A 26,453-nucleotide genomic window follows, 5' to 3' on the forward strand; every position below is an offset into this window, starting at 1 on the left:
TATAAAAACCCCATCTTTTGCTGTTAATAAACAGAGACCTATCTGATAGACAATGTGTGTGTGTGTGTGTGTGTGTGTGTGTGTGTGTGTGTGTGATTGGTGGAGTCTTTCCTGGAGCCAGAAAAGCTTACCGAAGCACAGCGGACAGACCGAGCAACTTTACACACTTGAAGTGTGGGTTCTGTAAATAAAATAAAATATTATGTGAGTGGTTTAACACTTCAGTGAGTCGACAGAGCAACATTACATCTGATAAGTGTTTATATACAGTAACTAACTTTTCATTTAACTGTTTGATGAATAGGACCTGGTCTACAGTAATGTACTGTTTAGTGCAGTATTATGGAGTTTGGGTCATCAGTGTGTGTATGTGTGTATGTAATGCAGAAAAAGGTGTGTCTGGGCTACAAGCTGATGTTCCTCCTCAGTGAGAGACAGTACTGTGAAGTGGGTGAGCTGGACCAGTTTCCTCCAGCAGAGAGAGATGGGGAAACCTGTAGAGCCGACACACACACACACACACTCACACAGCAAGATCTGTCGCAGATGTCAGTAAGAAAACCCCTGGTTTATTTATTAATTTGTGTTTTATTAAAGCTGTAAATGATGAGTGTGTTTCATTGAGATTCCACACTGCACACGTGGACTCTAAATAATCTCTGTAAAGGAAATCACAGCTACTGCAGTCTCTGTCTCTCTCTGTCTATAGACCGGGAGTGTTCGAGTCAAACCGGGACTTTTGATTAACAGAACACAGTTCTGAGAGTAAAAACTCTCAAAGATTCACATTACAATCCACGTTTTTCTGTTGCTAGTGTCTAAAACGGCACGCATGAGCACATCGATATTTGTGCATGAAATCTGTGGTTAAAACATGTCATGGGTTCTTGTGGGCTCTCTTTGGCTTCAAACAATAAATGTCATGAAAAATCTGTTTGGTGTTTTGCTCTAGAGGACGGCGAGCAGTTAAACACATCAGATCTGTGTCACATTAGGATAAAAATAAGAACATAGTCTGTGTGAGTTCATCCAAATGAGTCGACTCAAAGAGTCGATTCTCTGAACGACACATGACTCAGAGGAAGTGAAAGTGTTTCTCTCACAGACTCCATTTTGTTTCTGCTGGAAAAAAACAAATAAACTAACTCCAGGCAGAAACGGTGATATTAATGTCACACAACAAGGACTGCTGAGTAAAAGTGAGTGATTTCTTTATCAGAAACACCTTTATATCGGAATAATGAGTTTATATTTAATATAAAACTCGTGTTATATCTTATTGAGCTGGTGTAAAAACAGCAGGAAAATTGCGTCATTTCAGCGGAACTGAACTGTTTATCTCCTGTGTGTGTTATATACTGAGTTTATCTCCTCTGTTTATTATTAATTAAACATTCAAAGTGTTTGTGTGAATTTAGATTTAATAATCTGGAACAAAAGAATAATAAAGTTTAAGACTTGATTTTAACAGAAGTCCAGAAAAGGCCACACGCTGTGTTGTGTATTTACCATTATTTCTGTAAGGTTGTCTGTTGATCACAGATTAGTTTTTTTGTTTTTTTTAATGGTATTTTTTTATGAATAAATTCTAACTCTTCAAACCTTCTAAAACTAAACCAAAACCAAAATTTGGCATCAATGAACTTCGTTCTAGTTTAATTCCCTTTGGCGGAAATCATGCTGAACTCCATCCAGCATGTGTGTGTGTCGGGTCATGAGTTAGAGCCTGGAGTATTAAAGGAGTGTGTGAGGGAGAGGAACACACAGGTATGCTGTCACTCTACTAAAGTGTATTCAGGAGAGGAAGAAACACTGTGGATCAGTGCTGTGGTTAGAAGATAAGATAAGGAAAGACAAAGTAAATAAAGAGACGGTGACTGCAGTTATTGTGATGTGGAGAAGGATTATGATACAGTTTGCTATTAAAAGAGGGATTATTAATAAAACTGTATGCAATGGGATTTGGAGAGAACGTGTTTAACTGGATCATGTACATTTATTTTAAAGCAAAGTTTTTACACCAAGTACTGCCTTTAATGCTTTTTATTCAGACAAACTGCAGCTCCTGACAATCACATGTATTTGTTTACAGTTCAGTCTTTCCAGGAACAATAAATCATCAGGATCCTGCTGAAGAGATCAACATGGCATTCTGATGGAACTCTTTCAGATTTGGACATTTTGTCAGTTTTGTCCTGATCATGTTTAACCCTTTTCACCTGCCCTTTACTCCTAATAATTCAGAACATGTAGCTTCAGACTTTACCTGAATGACATCTATTCCCTATATACTACACAAACAGAAATCTCTCTCTCTCTCTCTCTCTCTCTCTCTCTCTCTGCACCAGTATGACATGACACACTGCATAACGCTCATAATCCCTCTGCTGTGATTATATCTGACTAAATACAATTTCCTTAAATCAAGTAAATATTTATTAATTTCATGATTGTTGTTGTGTGTTTAGGAGTATAATTTATTCCAGCAGTAGAGATCAGCATCTTCAGGATTCAGCAGTGTGTCCGTGAGCTCTCTGTACATACACTAACATTCAAACATGGAGAGCCCTGATCTGGAGACAGAGAATGAGACCCCACCCTCAGAAACTCAGTAAGTTACTGTGTCCTAGTGTTTTAGCCACTGAACATTCATATCTAATATATGTAGTGAGTATTCATAAAAATAATAAATAACATAGACACCACCTGACAAAAATACCAGATTCTGTTCATTGTAAAAAGATGTTCTTAAAAAGTGCAGTTAAAAAGTAAACAGTAGTCATGAGACAATACACTAATGTCATGATATAAGACATATCGCTATACAGGCTTCACAATAATGAACAGGCAGTGTTAACTTATTTATTTATTTAATTTAATTAATATAAAATCACACCACCAGTACAAACACACTGTGCTTCTGAATGGTGTTAGACACGAGTATGACATCAAGCACAGCACACAGGTGTTGATTTTAACCTGCATTTTAGATTGTTGTCAAGCCAACCGTGATATAAACTGGAGTGTATGTATATACAGCAGTTTACAGTAACTACCTTCAGATGGCTGCACTGTGGATCTGCTGTGAATTCTGGGTAGTGTGATCATGTTAAACACAAGTTTCATTATTATTTTCCCAAGTTCATGCAGAGAGAATGAGACAAGGCTGTTGGCCTGGTGTTTGTCCTATGTGCTATGATTGGATCTTTCCTGAAAAAAAACTGATGTGACGCAACAGAAAAACACTAAGTACACTAAAGCGGGGCTGCAACTAACGACTATTGTGATTATTGATTAATATATTGATTACTGAAATGATTAATTGATTAATCATACTAGTATTGGCACAAATAGTTAATAGCTCTTATTCAGGTTTCAGGTTTTAAATTTAGCTTGAGGTTGTTTTGTGCCTGTGATAACTAACAATGAAGACAATAAAGATGAAAACTTCACTAAATAAATGTAATCATGTCTTTAAAAATCCAACGAAAAGCCGAGTATCAGCAATAAAATATAACTATTAATTAAAGCTAATGTCTATGGTGAGGGGCGGAGTCAAGTAAAGTTACAGAAAATAACACACACCTGAGGAGAGGGATTGTGTGTGTGTGTGTGTGAGACAGAAAGAGGGAGAGAGAAAGTGCTTGGATGCGTTTGCAGGGCCAGAAACAAGGTGTGCATGCTTGAGTGTGCATTTCATGTAAAAAGGTTCATTTACTGTATGAGAACTGGAAATAAAAACCAGAGAGCAACACACACTCCGTTATTATCCACATTCTCTTCAGAGTTATAAATCTATTCCCACTATCCTGACAGCATTTGTGTGAGATCCTGAAGGGAAATAATCACAATGTATATGGATAATGATGAGGTGTGGATCCTACAGTAAAGCTCTAAATGTTACTATAGAGCAGGGGTCTCCAAATTCAGTCCTGGAGGGCCAGTGACCAGCACAGTTTGTAATTCACCAACACCTAAACACACCCACTGAACCTAGTAATTAACAGATTAGTTAAATCAGCTGTGTTTGAGAAGAAGAATCACCAAACTGTGTTGGACACTGGCCCTCCGGGACTGGATTTGGAGACCCCTGCTAAAGAGTAAACACACACAATGTCACACACTCCTGCTGCTGCCATATCGTTAGATAAACAGAGCAACTGCTCAGATCATGTTCTTGGTAAGTGTCGTTTATATATTTATATATATATATATATATATATATATATATATATATATATACTCAGCAAAAAAAAGAAACATCCTCTGACTTTCAACTGTTTTTACTTTCAGTAAACTTAATGTGTAAATATTTGTATGAACACTAAAAGAGTCAACACCATAAGACATAAACTAAAAATGTTTCACAATGTGTCCCTGAATGAAGGGAGGCTCAAAATCAAAAGTACCAGTCAGTATCTGGTGTGGCCACCAGCTGCTTGAAGTACTGCAGTAGTGCATCTCCTCCTCATGGACTGCCTATTGCGGACAGTCTGAGCACTGATGAAGGGATTGTGTGTTCCTGGTGTGACTCGGGCAGTTGTTGTGGCCATCCTGTACCTGTCACGCAGGTGTGATATTCGGATGTACCGATCCTGTGCAGGTGTTGTTACACGTGGTCTTCCACTGCAAGGATGATCAGCTGTCCTTCCTGTCTCCCTGTAGCGCTGTCTTAGACATCTCACGGTGCGGACATGGTGATTTATCGCCCTAGCCATATCAGCAGTCCTCCTGCCTCCCTGCAGCATGCCTAATGCACGTTCAAGCAGATGAGCAGGGACCCTGGGCATCTTTCTTTGGGTGTTTTTCACAGTCAGTAGACAAGTCTCTTTAGTGTCCTGCGTTTTTAGAACTGTGACCTTAAATGCCTCCTTTCTGTAAGCTGTTAAGGTCCTAACGACCATTCCACAGGTGCATGTTAATTAATTGATTATGGTTAATTGAACATGCATGGAAAACATTGTTTAAACCCTTTACAATGAAGATCTGTAAAGTTATTTGGATTTTTACAACATTATTGTTGAAATACACAGTCCTGAAAAAGGGACGTTTCTTTTTTTGCTGAGTATATATTAGGGGTAACAATAATCCCCTGGGGGGCCAGGGGTAGCTCAGTGGTTAAGGCATTGGACTATGGTTCAGAAGATCTCAGGTTCAAACCCCACAACCACCAAGTTGCCACTGTTGGGCCCTTGAGCAAGGCCCTTAACCCTCAACTGCTCAGATGTGTAATGAGATAAAAATGTAAGTCGCTCTGTATAAGAGCATCTGCCAAATGCCTAAATGTAAATAATCGATTCGGCAATGCATCGCGATGGGGGGCATGAACAATTCAGCATTGATGCGGCAAAGTGCCATAATCGATTATGTCACTGTTTATTTTCTGGCGAAAATAAAGTTGTGAAGTTTCAAATACTTCCGGTTCCGGGGGAATAACAACAACAACGAGCAAGATGGCTGAGGCAGAGAGAGATGACCGCGATAGACGGGTTATTAAAACACGCCCAAACTTGGAAAGCGGACATCTGGGCACATTTCGGATTTCATGAAGTGAATGGGAAACTAGACAAGTCTTACGCGGTGTGTAAAATCTGCCACACTAAAATCAAGCACGTTGGCAATACAACTAACTACACGAACCATGTTGATCAGCTTGTGTTTTTGCACAAGAACCTTGAAATTCCCAAATGCTAAACAGTAAGAAGTTATGATGTAGGCTTAGGTTGAACTATACATTTCCTCACTCTGAAACGGATTGTTGACGATGGTGATTTTAAACTTAGACGGAAGGAGTTGTTTGTTTGCACAAATTTGGTAGTAGGTTAAGCCTACACACTTTATTTTTGGTTTACATTACTGTATTTCACATCTTGATATTTTGTTGTATGCAGTTGATATGATGTAGGATCAGGGCAGGCATATAATTGCCATTGTCTTAGAGCTGCTAAGCTGCTGTTTTGTTGAGAATAGTTTGCACTTTACTACTTGAAAAAATTTTCACAGTAATTATTGGTTACTGTGTGTGGTTGCACTGAAAATTTTTATTTTTGGGAGGTTGTTGTTAAAATAGTGCTACTTATTATTTTAATATTTGCACAGGACTTCAGGAAGTGGCCTGTCTTAGAGCTGCTATTTTACTGTGTGTAAAAAAAATATATTTATGTTCACTGCTGAAAAAAGTTGGCTGTTATTTTATTGCTCTATTTATTTAATTTTAAATAGTTCTTAAGCAGAGAGAAGAGAAACATTTCTCATTCAAAGCACTGAAAGCACTGATTTTGATTGTTTTCTTTTTCAGGTTTGAAAATGCCATATCCAATACCCTGTACCATTTTATTTAATCACATTTTATTTAATTTAATAACTTTTATGTCAAAGATACAGGAGACACATAGCAGTCAATAAAATCTGTTGTTTAATATCTGCTTGTATTGCCTCATGACTGATAAAAAATTTGCCTTGTGTACAGTAGAATTTTGATGGATCGCAATGCATCATAGAATCGAATTGAATCGAATAGTTACCTGGTAAATCATAATCGAATCGTGAGGGCAGTGCCAATGCACACCCCTAGTGTATATATATATATATATATATATATATATATATATATATATATATATATAAATATATATGTATATATATATGTTTTACTTTTTAACATTGTCAATATTAAAAGAGTGTTTGATGAGCTCTGTATGCTACACACTCTGGTGCTGCCATCTAGTTTGTAAGATGAGGTGGAGCTCATGAAGATTATTAAACAAAAGTATCATGATACGAATTGCTGATTAGACAATTAATTTCTGTCTCATGTTCACTCTATAATGTTGTACAGTGAAGTCAAGATGAAGAGATCAGACTCACCAGAACCCAGCTCTGTCTCCATGAAGAGTGATATGTCTATGGATCATCCTTGGAACTTTAAACGTGGAATCTCCTCATCTGTACACAGGTAACATCAATAGTTCTCAGAGCTAAAGTAAAACACATTATCTGTTCATACTGTATGATGTAGTAATATTCTGTTACATCTCTAATGACTGTTCAGAAAAAAAATAGTAAACCTCAAATTTCTTTTCCAGTTTTACAATATTTTTCTTCAAATGTTAATCCACTCATACAAAACTATTTATTGAAATTAGGACTAAATGTACTATATAGTTACTATAGAGCAGGGGTCTCCAAATTCAGTCCTGGAGGGCCAGTGACCAGCACAGTTTGTAATTCACCAACACCTAAACACACCCACTGAACCTAGTAATTAACAGATTAGTTAAATCAGCTGTGTTTGAGAAGAAGAATCACCAAACTGTGTTGGACACTGGCCCTCCGGGACTGGATTTGGAGACCCCTGCTATAGAGTAAACACACACAATGTCACACACTCCTGCTGCTGCCATATCGTTAGATAAACAGAGCAACTGCTCAGATCATGTTCTTGGTAAGTGTCGTTTATATATATATATATATACTCAGCAAAAAAAGAAACATCCTCTGACTTTCAACTGTTTTTACAGTACTTTCAGTAAACTTAATGTGTAAATATTTGTATGAACACTAAAAGAGTCAACACCATAAGACATAAACTAAAAATGTTTCACAATGTGTCCCTGAATGAAGGGAGGCTCAAAATCAAAAGTACCAGTCAGTATCTGGTGTGGCCACCAGCTGCTTGAAGTACTGCAGTGCATCTCCTCCTCATGGACTGCCTATTGCGGACAGTCTGAGCACTGATGGAGGGATTGTGTGTTCCTGGTGTGACTCGGGCAGTTGTTGTGGCCATCCTGTACCTGTCACGCAGGTGTGATATTCGGATGTACCGATCCTGTGCAGGTGTTGTTACACGTGGTCTTCCACTGCAAGGATGATCAGCTGTCCTTCCTGTCTCCCTGTAGCGCTGTCTTAGACATCTCACGGTGCGGACATGGTGATTTATCGCCCTAGCCATATCAGCAGTCCTCCTGCCTCCCTGCAGCATGCCTAATGCACGTTCAAGCAGATGAGCAGGGACCCTGGGCATCTTTCTTTGGGTGTTTTTCACAGTCAGTAGACAAGTCTCTTTAGTGTCCTGCGTTTTTAGAACTGTGACCTTAAATGCCTCCTTTCTGTAAGCTGTTAAGGTCCTAACGACCATTCCACAGGTGCATGTTAATTAATTGATTATGGTTAATTGAACATGCATGGAAAACATTGTTTAAACCCTTTACAATGAAGATCTGTAAAGTTATTTGGATTTTTACAACATTATTGTTGAAATACACAGTCCTGAAAAAGGGACGTTTCTTTTTTTGCTGAGTATATATTAGGGGTAACAATAATCCCCTGGGGGGCCAGGGGTAGCTCAGTGGTTAAGGCATTGGACTATGGTTCAGAAGATCCCAGGTTCAAACCCCACAACCACCAAGTTGCCACTGTTGGGCCCTTGAGCAAGGCCCTTAACCCTCAACTGCTCAGATGTGTAATGAGATAAAAATGTAAGTCGCTCTGTATAAGAGCGTCTGCCAAATGCCCAAATGTAAATAATCGATTCGGCAATGCATCGCGATGGGGGGCATGAACAATTCCCTACTAATTTCCTAATTATTTTATTGCTCTATTTATTTAATTTTAAATAGTTCTTAAGCAGAGAGAAGAGAAACATTTCTCATTCAAAGCACTGAAAGCACTGATTTTGATTGTTTTCTTTTTCAGGTTTGAAAATGCCATATCCAATACCCTGTACCATTTTATTTAATCACATTTTATTTAATTTAATAACTTTTATGTCAAAGATACAGGAGACACATAGCAGTCAATAAAATCTGTTGTTTAATATCTGCTTGTATTGCCTCATGACTGATAAAAAATTTGCCTTGTGTACAGTAGAATTTTGATGGATCGCAATGCATCATAGAATCGAATTGAATCGAATAGTTACCTGGTAAATCATATTCGAATCGTGAGGGCAGTGCCAATGCACACCCCTAGTGTATATATATATATATATATATATATATATATATATATATATATATATATATATGTATATATATATATGTTTTACTTTTTAACATTGTCAATATTAAAAGAGTGTTTGATGAGCTCTGTATGCTACACACTCTGGTGCTGCCATCTAGTTTGTAAGATGAGGTGGAGCTCATGAAGATTATTAAACAAAAGTATCATGATACGAATTGCTGATTAGACAATTAATTTCTGTCTCATGTTCACTCTATAATGTTGTACAGTGAAGTCAAGATGAAGAGATCAGACTCACCAGAACCCAGCTCTGTCTCCATGAAGAGTGATATGTCTATGGATCATCCTTGGAACTTTAAACGTGGAATCTCCTCATCTGTACACAGGTAACATCAATAGTTCTCAGAGCTAAAGTAAAACACATTATCTGTTCATACTGTATGATGTAGTAATATTCTGTTACATCTCTAATGACTGTTCAGAAAAAAAATAGTAAACCTCAAATTTCTTTTCCAGTTTTACAATATTTTTCTTCAAATGTTAATCCACTCATACAAAACTATTTATTGAAATTAGGACTAAACTCTAGGTTTACAACAACCATGTACAGGATAAGCAGTATAGAGAATAAATGAAACATTAGGACTAAAAGTTCGGCTGTAGTATTGAACTGGTTGAAGTTATTGTCTTTAAAATATTTTGTTTGTTCCCAGTGATCCACAGAAGACAGGAGACAGAATCAAAAAGATAATTATTACAGATACAAGGTAAGATCAACACTAAATACATCACACAATGGTATTAAAAACCTTTCTGCTGTTATTTTATACAGAGTGATTAGATAATAGCAAACATACAGGAGATATACAGAATGGCAAAATCATAAAGAACTGTCTGTGGTAACCACTCAGAAAATGTGAATCTTTTCAAAAATCTTTAATAATTAACCCAATTGCTTACCATGTCTTCCTACTTCACCCTGTCACAGACACGAACAAGAATCTGCTGCTGTAATTGAATTCCAGAAAAAGTTCAGATTAAATCTGATGAAGAAGTTTGAGTGTTTAAATGGAGTGATAATAAATCAGGAAAACCGAACACTCCTAAATGAGATCTACACAGAGCTCTACGTCACAGAGGGAGACAGTGGAGACGTCAATAAAGAACATGAGGTGAGACAGATCGAGGTAGCATCCAGAAGAACAACATCAGAGGAAAGACCAATCAATTGCAATGACATCTTAAAGCCCTTATCTGATCAAGAGAAACCCATCAGAACTGCGCTGACAAAGGGAGTCGCTGGCATCGGAAAAACTGTCTCTGTGCAGAAGTTTATTCTTGACTGGGCTGAAGGAAAAGCCAATCAGGACGTCCCCCTCATATTTCCACTTCCTTTAAGAGAGCTGAATCTGATGAAGGACCAGAAACTGAGTCTGATGGAATTCCTTTATGTCTGTTTTAAGGAAACAAAAGAAACAGAAATCTCCAGTTTGGAAAAGGTTCTGTTCATTTTTGATGGATTGGATGAGTGTCGTTTTCCTTTGGATTTCCAGAACACAGTAAAAGTGTGTGATGTAACTGAATCAGCATTAGTGCCTGTGCTGCTGATAAACCTGATCAAAGGGAATCTGCTTCCCTCTGCTCTCATCTGGGTCACCTCCCGACCAGCAGCAGCTGATCAAATCCCCTCTGAGTATGTCGATCAAGTCACAGAGGTACGAGGGTTCAATGACCCACAGAAGGAGGAGTACTTCAGGAAGAGGATCAGTGATCAGAGCCTGGCCAATAACATTATCACACACCTGAAATCATTAAGAAGCCTCTACATCATGTGTCACATCCCAGTCTTCTGCTGGATCTCAGCCGCTGTTCTAGAGAGAATATTGTGTGAAGCAGAGAGTGGAGAGATCCCCAAGACTCTGACTCAAATGTACACACACTTCCTCATCATACAGATAAACATCATAAGAGAAAAGTACTCAGAAAAGCAGGAGAGTAATGAAGAAATGATTCTCAAACTGGGACGACTTGCTTTTCAGCAGCTGGAGAAAGGGAACCTGATCTTCTATGATGAAGACCTGAGAGAGTGTGGCATTGATGTGAGAGAAGCAGCAGTGTACTCAGGTGTGTGTACCCAGATCTTCAGAGAGGAGTTTGGGCTTCACCAGAGTAAAGTGTACTGCTTTGTTCATCTAAGTATTCAGGAACATCTCGCAGCTTTGTATGTGCACCTGACATTCATGAGGGAAAAAAGAAATTTTCTTCAACAGTGTCAGTCCTTTAATACAATCTCAGATGTCCACATTAGTGCTGTAGATAAGGCCTTAAACAGTGAGACTGGATATCTGGATCTTTTCCTCCGCTTTCTTCTGGGTCTCTCACTGGAGTCCAACCAGAAACTCTTACATGACTTAGTAACACAGACAGGAAGAAGCTCACAGAGCAAAATTAAAACTGTTCATTACATTAAGGAGATGATCAGTAAAGATCTTCCTACAGAGAAATCCATCAATCTGTTCCACTGTCTGAATGAACTGGGTGATGATTCTCTAGTGGAGGAAATCCAACACTACCTGAAATCTGGAAAACAAAGTGAACTATCTCCTTCACAGTGGTCTGCTCTGGTGTTTGTCTTACTGACATCAGCAGAAGAGCTGGAGGAATTTGACCTGAATAAATATTTCAGTCCAGAGAAGATAACAGAAACTGTTTTTGTGAGGGTGATGCCTGTGATTGCAGCATCCAGAAAAGCAATGTAAGTAAATCTGTATAAATCTGTTCTACTGTACAAAGAGAGAAATTGAAAACACCTTGATAAATATTTACTTTTAAGATGTTTTGAGCTTCAAATTCAAAATTCAAATTTTCAAATTCAAATTCAAATTTTATTTGTCACATACACAGTACGATATGCAGTGAAATGCTTAGGCAACTGCTCATGACCTAAAATAAAGACTAATATGAGAATTAAAATATAGGGTACATAAAACTAGAAAATGATAAAATAGAATATAAAACTAAAGTTAAAAAAATAAATAAAATAAAATAAATAAATAACCATACAGCAAAAATACACAATATAGAAAATATTTGAAGAATGTATAATGAAATATAAAACAATAAGAGCAGCTGAACAGGCAGGTATATTTATGTAATTTTTGTATGGAATGGTAGTTGTAATGGTAATGTAATGTCAACTGTTTGTGCAATTCACATATTTAAAGTGACTAGTGCCGTGCAAAAGATGCTTAAAAAGTGATTAATGTAAAGTGACTTGTGACTTGTGACCACCAGGTGTAGTTGTGCAGTGGCCACTAGTGTAAACGAATGTCCAGAATGTCCAGTGTATGTGTGTAAAGACCATATGTGTGTCAGTACTGTGTGGTGGTGTGATTGAGAGACCTTATCGCCTGTGAGAAGAAGCTCCTCCTCAGTCTCTCTGTGTTGGACTTCAGGGAGCGGAATCGCTTTCCTGACCTCAACAGAGAGAACAGTCCATTGTTGGGATGGCTGAGGCTTCAGGTGATACAGTGGTATTAATGTGAATAAATAGTTAAGTAAGAGAATAACTATCACCTGAATAAATGAATAAGACTGAAGGGCAGATATTAAATGTGTGGAAGACAGTTTCTGTCACTTAAGAGGAACAAAATGTTGAATGTATGCCTTGGTGGCTGAAAGAATGAGGAAGATTATTGACATTATGATTTATTAAAACAGTGATGCTGGATATTTAATGTTCACACGTGCAAAAGAAACCTTATTAATGTATTTAATAGTGGTGCACTGAAATTTTGGCATTTTCAAAAATGCCATTATCTGCCCCTCCCATCCTCGCGCAGCACAAGTTAGGTTTCACCCATGCTGGAGCTGTTATCACGTGTCTGCCAATCAAAGACAAAGCACATCAGCGGTATTGAAGTATTATTACAATATGCAACATTTCCACATTGGCCAATCGGCAGCGGTGATAGAACAAGCGCAGTCGCACAACAACCAGAGACTAGTTGCTGAACTACACATTGCCAGAATTGACAATCCTCTTGACTACTGGCCCTTGAACAAAGACCGCTTTCCATTGCTTGCACGGGTTGCACACAGGTATTTATCCTGCCCAATCACTAGCACAGACAGTGAGAGACTATTCAGTTCAGCATGTCATGTTCTTGATGAGAAGAGGAACCGTCTCTCTAGTCAAAAAGCTAAGCAAGTTTTGTTCTTAAAGTGTATATATATCCACAGGTATGTTCCACAGGTATGTTTGGTTTGGTCCGTGATTAGTGTCATTATTCAAGCTCTGTGTTCTTACAGATTCTTGTCCTGCGTCTCTTGTAGTTTCCTCTGTTCTGTTTACTGTTCGCCATGTTTTGATCCCTATTGTTCATTTTGCTTAAGGAGGCAAAATTATGGAAAATAAATTTTTGGATCATTTTGTACAGTCTAATGACTTTATAAATCTGTGCTTCAGATTTGCTAGGGTTAATGACGTTTGAGTGTAAAAAGGTGTAATTTTGTTGAAGCTCAGCTCCACCCAGTAGTCTCCATTTTGTTTATCCACAACAAACCCAACAGACCCCAGTCACTGTATGTGTATTAGAGTAGTGAGAGAGTTCCAGAAAGAAATGATCTGGTGTTGGTTTTATAGATAGTCCCTGGTGAGCAAGCCGAGGGCGACAGTGGCAAGGAAAAACTCCCTGAGATGGTAATAGGAAGAAACCTTGAGAGGTCCATCCTCATTTGGGTGAAACAGAAAGCAGGAATTGATCTGCATTCATACTATGTGTTAGGTGTGTTAGCCAGTTCAGCTATAACAGGTGATGTTAATTGATGTTAATATGTCCAGGTAGTTATTGGAGACTCAGGTAGACTTGTAGGAAATTCCAGTCCTAAACTATTTAGCAACTGCAGCCAAGTCAAGTGCTCAGAGAAACAGCTGTCAACACCAGTCGAGGCCAGAACTGTCTTCATGGTAGAGTGAAACCAACCCCAGACACCAGACGCATCCCAAAGAGACACACAGGGCATCCATGTGACGAGATCTCCAACCAAAAGCGCGGCACCAAAATGGGTCAGACAGGTCCGAAGGGCAGAGGAAGTCTGGATCACTGGCAGCTCAGGAACGAGAGAGAGAGGGGGAGAGAGAGAAGAGAGAGAGGGGAGAGAGAACAGGAGAGGGGAGAGTAGAAGAGGAGAGATAACAGTTAGGAATGGTCACAGTCACATATTGTATAATGTAAATGTATATTTGCTGTAGAGTGCAAGCAGAGACTCGGGCAGGACTAACTATAACAACATAACTAAAAGGGAGAGCCAGAAACACAGACATGAGGGCTCCTTGAGATGTAAAGCAACCAATCACCTCACCGTCAACAAACCTGAGTGATCAACCTAAGTGGAGAAGACAACATCTAAACATACCAGTTGCCCTAATACTCTATGTCCATGAGTCCCCCAGATCTGCTCCTTTACCCAAGACAAATCTATTTCTAAAAATGCTTGATTAAATAAATAGGTTTTTAGCCTAGACTTAAACACTGAGACTGTGTCTGAGTCCCGAACACTATTTGGAAGGATATTCCATAACGTTGGGGCTTTGTAAGAAAAAGCTCTGCCCCTAGCTGTAGTTTCCATAATAGGCGGTACTGACAAGCAGCCTACATCCTTTGATCGAAGTAGGTGTGGCGGATCGTAAGACACTAGCAGTTCACTCAGATACTACGGCACGAGACCATTTAATGCTTTATATGTCAAGAGTAGTATTTTAAAATCATCAATGGAGTGAAGATAAGATGGGTGTGATGTGCTTGTTTCTTCTGGTTCTAGTAAGGCCTTTCGCTGCTGCATTCTGGACTAGCTGAAGCTTGTTTATGCACCTAGTTGAACAACCAGACAGTTAGGCGTTACAATAGTCCAACCTAGAGGTGATAAAAGCATGAACTTTTTTTTCTGCATCTTTTAGCGACAATATATTTCTTATCTTGGCAATATTTCTGAGGTGAAAGGATGCTATCCTGGTAATATTATCTACATGAGCTTCCAATGAAGGTCTAGAATCGATAATCACACAGAGGTCTTTTACTGTTGCACTTGATGGAACAGAAAGGCCATCTAAAGTTACAGTGTGATCTAAAATCTTACTTCTAGCTGTATGCGGTCCTATGACAAAAACTTCTGTCTTATCTGGGTTAAACAGAAGGAAGTTAATTAGCATTCAATCTCTTATGTCCTGCACACATTGCTCAACTTTAGTAAGCTGTTTTTTCTCATCTGGTTTTGCTGAGACATATAACTGTGTGTCATCAGCATAGCAATGAAAACTAATACCATGCTTACGGATTATGTTGCCCAGAGGAAGCATGTAAAGGGAAAAAAGCAGTGGGCCTAAAACTGAACCTTGTGGAACACCAAACTTCACTAGAGAACATGCAGAATAATCACCATTTAAGTCAACATACTGATAACGATAGGTCAAGTAGGATCTGAGCCAAGAGAGGGCTGTTCCCCTAATTCCTACTACATTTTCCAATCTGTGCAGGAAAATTCTATGATCAGTGGTGTCAAAAGCTGCACTGAGCTCGAGTAATACAAGCATAGTTACACAACCCTGATCAGAGGCCAATAGGAGTTCATTTACTACTTTAATGAGTCCTGTCTCTGTGCTGTGGTGAGGCTTAGATCCTGACTGATACAGTTCATGTATGCTATTTCTATGTAGATATATGTGCACAATAAATTAAGTAGTTGTCTATTTAAAAAAAGAGTCGGCTCATATTCGCCAAAACAAGTCGTTAACATATTTGCATAATGTCCGCCCACGTTCTACGTCACGAACAACTTGCCCGCCCACGTTCTATGTCGCGAACAACTTGCCCGCCATCTTACAATTAATGTTTCTACACTCTTGTTGATGTGACCAAGCATTCATGCCGGGTTCGCTTAAACACTAAAAAAGTGATAAAACAATAAAAAACGAGAGCACACGAAATCCTATTAAACTGGTTATTCTCCACCATTCATCAAAACTAAACTTAACACTTGCGAAGTGGCAAGGCGCAATGCGCACTTTTCCTGACCTGCCTTCAAAGGAACAGCTGGGAAAGAGCGGGGGGCGGCGAGGAGTAGTAATGGTGGGGGACCAGACGTTTTTTGTTTGGACGAGAGAAGAAGAGATTGCTACAATCATTTTCTTTCGAAGATTTTTTAACCGGATTACATTTGACTTCACATACTCCCCGGACTTCTCATCCTCCGTCATCGGCCTCCCGGACTTCATTAACCCCGGTGAGACCGAACCATACTCGGTATACTCGGATAACACACATACAATAAACACGGATTTCGGACATTTTTCACTCACTCGCACACATACACATACCGTTTATTATATATAGTTTGTAAATATTGTTTATATCCTTGTTTGGTTGTGGTGCACCTTTTTCGTTTACTTTATTTAGTTTTGTATAATACACAATTGCTTTATCTACTTGTTTGTGTTTGTCCCTTTAGCTCACCGGCCTTTTAACGCAACACCCACACAAAAATAAAAGTCCTCTCGATTTTTGTAGCCACAGTTAATATAAAATAAGCTGGTCGTTACACGGTAAAACCGACGCCATCTTTTCTATGTATTGACGGGTTTCCAGAGCCATCAGACTAATCACAGCAGTGAGGGTGCATGGAAAGGAGGGGTTTAGACAGACTGAATCTTCGAACTGCTTCACACAAGTCGTTTACGAATCATTTAGAAATGGGGTAAAATTAAATCTATCTTTGGAGAAAACTAAAGTGTTTTTTGACCTTGCATACATGTAAACATGTTTTAAGAGACTTATTAAGCAATATTAGCAACCTTTAAAATGGCATAATAGTGGAACTTTAATTATCGGTTTAATAACTGCTAATTGAAAAGATTTTGGAAAATACCCAATGCTGAGTGAGGAATTAATTATTCTCAACATGGGTTCTGTTATTGCTGGTACTATCTGTTTAAAAAATGTGTCGGTGTAGGATCTAATATAAAAGTTCATGAATTTGCAGAAGAGATGAGTAAAATTAGTTCATTCTCTTCAAGGGGAGTAAAGTATTCTAGATTCCGATCTGACATGGCTAGTTTAACATCTGCATCAATTACATTGTCCGGTTTCAAAGCCTCAATTTTATGCCTGATATTTACAATTCTATTATTAAAAAAGTTCATAAAGTTCTCACTATTGTACGATGTGGTTGTGGGGATTTCTTCAGTGGTCTTATTTTCCGTTAATTTGGCTACGGTATTAAATAAAAATCTAGGATTATTTTTATATCAAGATATAAATAAGATATATGTTTTATATCAAGATTTTATAATAAGATTTTATGTTATTTTTTATAAGAGTGGAGAGATACATTTATCTAGCTACACTAAGAGCTTTCCTATAGTTCAGGATGCTCTCCTTCCATGCTATTTGAAATACTAGCAATTTAATTTGATGCCATTTACGTTCTAATTTCAGAGCGGTCTGTTTTAAAGTGCGTGTGTGGTCGTTATACCAGGGACGAGTTTCTTATCTCTAATAATTTTTATTTTTTCTTTTAACTGGAGCTACATTATCTAAGGTATAACGGAACGTCGACTTTAAATATTTAGCCACCTTAGTTCTGTGGGGTTAGACAGTGATCCAGTCAAAGTTGGTAACTCTAGGAGATTACTGATAAAGTTCTGTGTGGTAGTTGATGTGAATGTACGTTTAATATGGTAGCGCGCTGTGACACACTTTAATTGAGACAAGATAGTGATCTGAGATAACTTCGGACAGTGGAGTTGTGAATAAATTTCTTGTACTTAATCCGAAGGATAATATTAAATCTAAAGTGTGACCTGCTTTATTAGTGGGTCCTACTACACACTGATTTACTCCTACTGAGTCCAGTATGAACATAAATGCTGTTCTCAGAGGGTCTTCATTACATACTGATTTTTCTTAGTACTGTAAAGGTTCTAAAAACTTCTATTTCATGCTGTGGTCCTTTTTGTAACTTTCTCTTAACCACACACACAGACACACACATAGTGGAGGTCACACCTAGAATGTAAATCACAGATACAGGGAGCAATTACACACACTGTTAGCTAATGCTAGGTACTGTATATACATAAATCACCTTCACCACTGGGCTGGTTATCATTTCAGTATCTTACTAATTACACAACAAATCTAATGTTCAGATAAATTGAACTCTGAATGAAACTTTTTTACATCAGACTCTCACTTCCCAATTTGTCTGAATCTTATGCTCCATGTTCATAAAGTGTGTGTGTGTGATGATGAAGCTGAAACTCCCACCAAGTCAATTCTGAGCCGCTCTGACTTTGAATTACTATTACAGCATTTATCTGTTTTGTCTAACTGCTGTTTGTGCTTGAGTTGCAGTGAAAGCTTTGAGGATCTGTTTGATCATTTGTACTAGTGTTAGTTCATTATGTCTTATTTTATTTCCTTTAGTATCACCTGTCATAGAATTGGAGAGAGAAGTGGTGCAGCTCTGGTCTCAGTGCTCAACTCAGAAACCTCGAATCTGAGAGAACTGCATCTGACTGTGAAGACACTGAATCTGTCTGAGAATAAACTAACAGACTTAGGAGTGAAGCATCTCTCTGCTGTACTGGAGAATCCTCACTGTAAAGTGAAGACACTGAGGTACGAACAGCTCTCTGAGTCACAATAACTCACTAAAAGCAGCAGTTAATAGTTTATTCATGTCATGAATTGGTGGTATGATGGCTGATGTTACTTTCCATGGGCTAAAAGGTAGGCATAGGTGTAAAAGGGATGATGGTAAATAGAGTCTTTTTATTTACATGAAACAAAACATGGAATAAGAAACTAAACAAAAACAAACCAAGAACTCAGACTTATAAACCAAGGCGCTTTAGCTTCACAAAGGCTCTTTATCAAGATAAAAGGCTAAGAGCGAGACAAACAAACTAAACCTGGGGCTGAAACGAGACAAGACTAGACCAAAGACAAGACAAGGCTGGAACAAGACAGGATGAGACTAGAGCCAGGACAAGCCTGGGGACAAAGCAAGACTAGAGACAGGACAAGCCTGGGGACATAAGACTAGAATCTAGACAATGCTTGGACGGGAGAGACTAATGACTGAATGGTGTCCCTTTAGCGAGACAAAAGGCTCTTTAGCGAGACAAAAACTGAACCTGAAACGAGACAAGACCAAAGACAAGGCTTGGGACAATACAGGACGAGACAGGACGAGACAGGACAGGACATAAGACTAAAAACTAGACGAGTCTAGGACAGGAGAGACCAATGACTGAATGGGTTAGTAAATAGTGGGGTTAGTAGCTAATCTGGTTATTGTAACCTTGTAGATGATCTAAACGTGTTAGTATCTACTAATGTTAGCATCTAAATAGGTTAGTACCTGAACCTACTTGGGGAACGAACACACAAAAGGCTAAGCACACATGAGGCTAATTCCTATCAGAGGCTAACTCCGCTAACGGCTAAACCTGCCAGCGGCTAAGCACTCACATGGCAAAACAGACAAAGACATAACCAAACACACAGTGACCTAAACAGGCGGCGAGCAAACACTGGGAACACAAAACAGAACTTACATATGAACTGAGACAAATATAACACTTCCTTAGACAGAAACAGCTCCACAAACACTAAAAAACAATGAACATATACATGAGCACAAACTAGAGCCTTCTCAAATGGACAAATACATAACAGAACTTAAACCAAATACAAGACAAGACCAAAGCCCACATGACCTTATCGTTCCCACAAATAATGCTCAACCCAGTTTCCCAGAACTAACAGGCTTTATAGAAAGATCTAATGAACCACCTCGGTTCAGGTGCGCACTCTCATCACCTGACCGCGGTGCTTTTTGGGAAACTGAGTTTACATGTACAGCATGCAGAACAAATATATTACTCAATAATAATACTACTACTAATAATAATAACACCGGCGGTGCAGTAGAGCTGAAAGCAGCTGTTTTGCTTATCGTTAAAGGTGGAAGTAAACTTGTAGCAAAGGCAAACATGTGTGTGATGCTGCTGGGTAACAGTGATTGATTTTACACTGATGAGCGATGTGATCCATTCTGTTTTTATGGTATGTCCATGAGGGTCAAACCAGAGATTTACTATGTAGTCACATCACACCAGAGATCAGCCTGAGAGAGAGAATAAAGGCTGTGGAACTTTTATTTAGTTCACTGTGTGTCATGTACAGTATCTGGTGTTACAGTAAAGTACTTTAATAAAGGGCTTCCTCTGTTTTATTCAAGTACATACTGTACACACACACACACACACACACACACACACACACACACACACACACACACACACACACACACTAAAGTTCATGGTCAGTCTATTGGTCTCTGTTTAGCTACAGCTGCTAGTTAAAGTTAAAAGTTAGAAAATAAATACAACACTCAGTATTATCATTATTAATTACATGGTTAATTATAATAACCAGGTGATATAAAATCCTTGTGGCATTCTGAATATTAAAATCATTTTACAGACACATCATCTTTAAAGTAAATATTAAACTAACATGTAATGTTGAAGTGTGTGTCATTGTGTGATATGAAAAATCATTATTAAAAAATAATCTATTTGGTTATCTTTGTTTAATATTAAAACTTGATTATCTGGATGATTTAGGTGTGATAAATATGCAGAAAAATGCACTGTAAATATTAATCCAGGATGTAAATGTGTTGATGAAGTGTGTGTCATTGTGTCTCTGCAGGTTGGTGTGTTGTGGTGTCTCAAATGAAGGCTGGACTGCTCTGACTTCAGCTCTAATATTAAACTCCTCACACCTGAGGGAACTGGATCTGTCCTGTAATAATTTAAAAGACTCAGGAGTGAAGTGTCTCTCTGCTTTACTGGAGAATCCTGACTGTAACCTGAAGACACTGTGGTAAGATCATCTCTCTGAGAGTCACATGACCTGCTCCTCAGTAAGACACATTCTCTAATAGTGAGACTGAAGCAGAGGTTTTAGGTTCATCATCAATGTCCTGAGAAGGAAGATTGTTTCTTTTCACTGCACACTGATGATTTGTCACAGAGTCTTTGGGTCAGATGTACGTATGTGAGAAGCTGCAGCACAAAACCTGACTTGATGCGACTGCAGTGTGTCTGAAATGACTGTGAAATTTACTATAACACTGTAACTAATCACACAAACTGCAGCTGAGACACAAACTAACTGCACTGTGTGAGCTGCAGGGTTTAAAAGCAGCAGTGACATTCTCAGAGATGAAAATTAGTTCTGTTAGTGAGGATTATTTCAGTACATCTGTGTCTATCTGCTATGAACAGCGTTTCCAGATCTGTGTTACATAAGCAGACAAACGGACAAGCAGTATTAAACCCATGCAGATTCACTCAATAGTGTAGAGAATTTATAAATTGTGAAAGTAAAATTCACTTTTTGATCATTAAGGACAGTCACATGAGTCTCTGTAGTGTGTGTACAGCTTGTGTCAATTCTTGTAAAACAATCCCACTCTTCATATTTGTCCGTTTTGTGATGGTAAGACAATTTTCTTAAAAAACAAGAGAAATGTGTTAGACCCTCCTCCAGTTCGGGGCTCAGCTTCTCCCAGGGGAACATGTTATATTTTTACTGAGTGAATCAGAAAGTTTATATACAGCTTGACCAGAACATGTGTGTGTGTGTGTGTGTGTGTGAGAGAGAGAGAGAGAGAGAGAGAGAAACATTTCACATTTAAAACATTTATTATTAAGGCTGAGCTGGCTTTATAAAAATGATAATGATGAGGTGTGGATCCTAAAGCTCTAAATGTGAGCAGGGGTCTCCAAATTCAGTCCTGGAGGGCCAGTGACCAGCACAGTTTGTAATTCACCAACACTTAAACAGACCCACTGAACCTAGTAATTAACAGATTAGTTAAATCAGCTGTGTTTGAGGAGAAGAATCACCAAACTGTGTTGGACATTGGCCCTCCGGGACTGGATTTGGAGACCCCTGCTATAGAGTAAACACACACAATGTCACACACTTCTGCTGCTGCCATATCGTTAGATAAACGTAGCAACTGCTCAGATAATGTTCTTGGTAGGTGTCGTTTATATATATATATATATATATATATATATATATATATATATATATATATATATATATCTCAGCAAAAACACTGAAAGAGTCAACACAATAAGACATAAACTAAAAATGTTTCACAATGTGATGAAGGGAGGCTCAAAATCAAAAGTAGAGTATAAACAGTCAGTATCTGGTGTGGCCACCAGCTGCTTGAAGTACTGCAGTACATCTCCTCCTCATGGACTGGACGAGATTTGTCAGTTCTTGCTGTGAGATGTTACCCCACCAAGGCACCTGCAAGTTCCTGGACATTTCTGGGGGGAATGGCCCTAGCCCTCACCCTGCGATCCAACAGGTCCCAGACGTGCTCAATGAGATTGAGATCCGGGTTCTTCGCTGGCCGTGGCAGAACACTGACATTGCAGTCATGCAGAAACTCACGCACAGAACGAGCAGTATGGCTGGTGGCATTGTCCTGCTGGAGGATCATAACGGATGAGCATGCATAAAGGGTACCACATGAGGGAGAAGGATGTCTTCCCTTAATCGCAAGGCATTGAGATTGACAACAAGCTCAGTCCGATGGTGATGTGATATACTGCCCCAGACCATGACGGACCCCCCACCTCCAAATCGATCCCGCTCCAGGGTACAGGCCTTGGTGTAACTCTCATTCCTTCGACGATAAACACGAATCCGTCCATCACCCCTGGTGAGACAAAACCGTGACTCATCAGTGAAGAGCACTTTTTGCCACTCCTGTCTGGTCCAGCAAAGGTGGGTTTGTGCCCATAGGCGGCGTTGTTTCTGGTGATGTCTGGTAAGGACCTGCCTTACAACAGGCCTACAAGCCCTCAGTCCAGCCTCTCTCAGCCTATTGCGGACAGTCTGAGCACTGATGGAGGGATTGTGTGTTCCTGGTGTGACTCGGGCAGTTGTTGTGGCTATTCTGTACCTGTCACGCAGGTGTGATATTTGGATGTACCGATCCTGTGCAGGTGGTCTTCCACTGCGAGGATGATCAACTGTCCTTCCTGTCTCCCTGTAGCGCTGTCTTAGGGATCTCACAGTGCGGACATGGCAATTTATTGCCCTAGCCACATCAGCAGTCCTCATGCTTCCCTGCCTCTTAACGACCATTCCACAGGTGTGTAGGTGCATGTTATTCACAAGTTCTGACGCGTGTCTTTAGTTACACAGTGTCACTGACGACATCAGACGTTTCGTTGATTTCTTTGTCTCTTGTTTATTTTCAACATCAAAAACAACGGTTGTTACAGTTTCTTGCATAAATCCACTGTAGTCACGACAAGTCGCTTGCTGTGTTCTGTAGCTTCGATAGATTACAGTTACAACAACTTATTTTACTGTATTCCTTTTAGCTTACTGTCTCACGTTATCACGGTCAAAAGCTTGTGTGCTCCACACCTTTCTGTATCCTTCCGTGTCTTAACAACAACTACAACTAACATGCGTGATAGACATGGAACTGCATAACTGTGGGATGATGTCACAGAACAACACATGAAATGATGTCACAATACAAATTATGTGTATGATACTTAATGCTTAATGCTTAACTAATAAACTGAAATAAGATAAACATAACAACAAATCACAAGAATGAAATATGGCCCTTACATTTCCAGCCCCTAATTGACAGGCAGGAAGACTGACAATTACACACTTTTTTGTTTTGTTGTTTTTTTCTTTTTTTTACAATTGGGCCACAACATTTACTATTGGATTAAAATTTGAATTAACTTTCTTAACACTTTAGAATTAACTTTCTTAACACTTTAAACATTTTTTTTTTTTTAACGGTTTAACTTAAGGTATTCATATTGCTGCGTACCAAATGAAAGGAACATGACTACTTTATAAGGTAATTAACAGTCCATTTCACATATCAGGCACAGCTTATCGATGGGTCTTTCCAGGGTACTGGTTTTAGTTTTGACCAGTACACGCCTCACAAGTCCTTTTTTATCAGGGAACACTTTCGTGATCCGTCCGACGACCCATGAATTTCTTGGAGAAGACTCATCAATTATTAGAACTACGTCTCCAATCGAGAGGTTTTTTCTCACCTGAGACATTTTTGGCGCTCCTGAAGCAAGGGCAAGTATTCACGCACCCATCGCTTCCAGAATAGGTCGGCGAGATACTGAATTTGCTTCCACTTGCGACGTGCGTAAGTGTCCTCTTTTTTGAAAAGACCAGGAGGCAAGTTTGGCTGTTTTTTCATCAGCAGCAGGTGGTTAGGTGTCAGGGGCTCCAGGTCTGTGGGATCGTCTGTAGCGGTGGTAAGGGGACGGTCATTCATTATAGCTTCCACCTCACACAGGAATGTGTGCAAGCTCTCATCGTTTAGTGTTTGTTCTTTTAGTACAGACCTCAAGATTTTTTTAACTGACCTTATCTGCCTTTCCCATATTCCACCGAAGTGAGACCCAGCAGGAGGATTAAATATCCATTGTATCCCCTTTTGCATGAGGACGCCTTCAATTTTTGACTGATTCCACTGTTGGATAGCTTTACGCAATTCAGTCTCAGCGCCTATGAAGTTTGTTCCATTATCACTTCTCATAACTGACACCTGGCCTCTTCTGCACATGAAGCGTCGAATAGCATTTAAGCAGGAGTCTGTATCTAATGACTGCGCGACTTCAATGTGCACGGCTCTTGTTGTCAGACAAGTAAACAATACGCCATATCTTTTAACATTACTTCTACCCCGTTTGACCTCGAAGGGTCCAAAATAGTCTACCCCTACGTTAGTGAACGGTGGGTGATCTGGTGTTATTCTATCGCGTGGCAGTTCTGACATTTTTTGTTCACTATTCTTCGCTCTGATCTTTCTGCATGTCACACAACTGGACAGAAACTTTCTCACAAGGGAATTTGCTGTCGGAATCCAGTATTTCTGCCGCAATTTTAAAAGCATATAATTCCTTCCACAATGTCTGACCTGTTCGTGAGTGTTTCTTAAGATTAAAGTTGTAATGTGTGAGTCTTTGGGTATAATGACAGGGTGTTTTGCATGCTCGGGCATTGCAGACCTACCAAGACGTCCTCCTACTCTTAGCACTCCATCCTGCAGTACTGGATCTAGTTTGGAGAGACAACTGTTTCTTTTTACGGAAGCATTACCCTTTTGTAACATGGAAATTTCGTCTTTGAATTTTTGGTTTTGAACGAACTTAATGACTTCGTTTTCTGCCCTTGTTAAGTCCTTAATTGATAGAGACTTATGGTTTTCTATTATTGAGTTGTTTGCCTGTCCCTTAATCCTTTTCGTTCTCTGTTTAAGCATGTCTTTAACGCAAAGAATCCAGGCAACGGATCTTTTTAACTTATACCAGTCGGAGTGATAGTTAATCAGTTTACTCACGGCATCTGTGCTCTCTGTAGTTTTTACGAGATTCGCTGAGGCTGAGTGTTTAATCTCAATGTCATCCTCTTTCGTCGACAGATCGTGAATGTTTTCAGGCCATTTACTCTCTGGTGTTTTAAGAAAGGGCGGACCATGGATCCAATTGTTGGTTTTCATGAATTTTTCACAGGAAACTCCTCTGGAAGCAGCGTCGGCTGGGTTTTTTAAAGTGTTGACGTACCTCCACTGCTGTGGCTTGGTTGACTCTCGTATGATGGAGATTCTGTTAGCGACAAAGGTTTTGAAGCGAAGTTTTTCATTAACAATGTATCTCAAAACAGTTGTGCTGTCGGTCCAAAGCACAGAGTCCAGCAGTTCTATTTCCAGTTGACCTTTCAGCATTTTGTCGTTGTTTACGGCGACCACTGCCGCTGTCAATTCCATTCGGGGGATAGTAGTTTGTTTCAAGGGCGCTACGCGAGAATTCCCCATCATGAATGCACAGTGTGTAAGTCCATCAGCATTTACTAACCTAATATATGAGACAACTCCATATCCCATTTCACTTGCATCTGAGAAGTGGTGAAGTTGTGCTGTATTTGTGACTCCAAAGTCAACTGGTTTTACGCATCTTGCTACACTAAACTCAGACAATTGATGCAACTCGTGTAGCCAGGCCCTCCATCGTTTTATAAATTGTTCGGGAATGTCATCGTCCCAAGCGAGTCTCTCTTTACATAACTGCTGCATTAAAATCTTAGCTGGCAGTATGACTGGTGCAAGGAAGCCTAAGGGGTCATAAATTGAACTAGTGACTGACAAGATTCCTCTTCTAGTCACAGGCCGCTCTTTTAAACTAATCTTGAACTTGAGCGTGTCTGAATTAATACACCACAGCACCCCTAGAGCCCTCTCAACAGGGAGTACGTCTTTACTCAGATCTAAGTCCCTCATGTCTTTAATTCTCTCACCCTCAGGGATGGAAGCTAGCAATGTACGACTATTACTTG

General features: G+C 39.3%; 1 protein-coding gene across 1 annotated transcript in view; it reads left to right on the forward strand.

Annotated features, from left to right (window-relative positions):
• The first annotated feature begins 1,084 nt into the window (after positions 1-1,084).
• Positions 1,085-26,453, forward strand: part of LOC128516061 (NACHT, LRR and PYD domains-containing protein 5-like) — a 33,129-nt gene continuing 7,760 nt past the window's right edge. The window contains exons 1-7 of the mRNA XM_053490365.1: positions 1,085-1,199; positions 2,469-2,611; positions 6,839-6,955; positions 9,675-9,728; positions 9,950-11,716; positions 18,444-18,638; positions 20,742-20,915. Coding sequence (XP_053346340.1) covers positions 2,559-2,611; positions 6,839-6,955; positions 9,675-9,728; positions 9,950-11,716; positions 18,444-18,638; positions 20,742-20,915 — 2,360 coding nt within the window. The 5' untranslated portion in view covers positions 1,085-1,199; positions 2,469-2,558. The remainder of the gene's footprint in view (positions 1,200-2,468; positions 2,612-6,838; positions 6,956-9,674; positions 9,729-9,949; positions 11,717-18,443; positions 18,639-20,741; positions 20,916-26,453) is intronic.

The sequence above is a fragment of the Clarias gariepinus genome, chromosome 28, assembly GCF_024256425.1.
Source record: "Clarias gariepinus isolate MV-2021 ecotype Netherlands chromosome 28, CGAR_prim_01v2, whole genome shotgun sequence".
Classification (NCBI taxonomy): Eukaryota; Metazoa; Chordata; class Actinopteri; order Siluriformes; family Clariidae; genus Clarias; species Clarias gariepinus.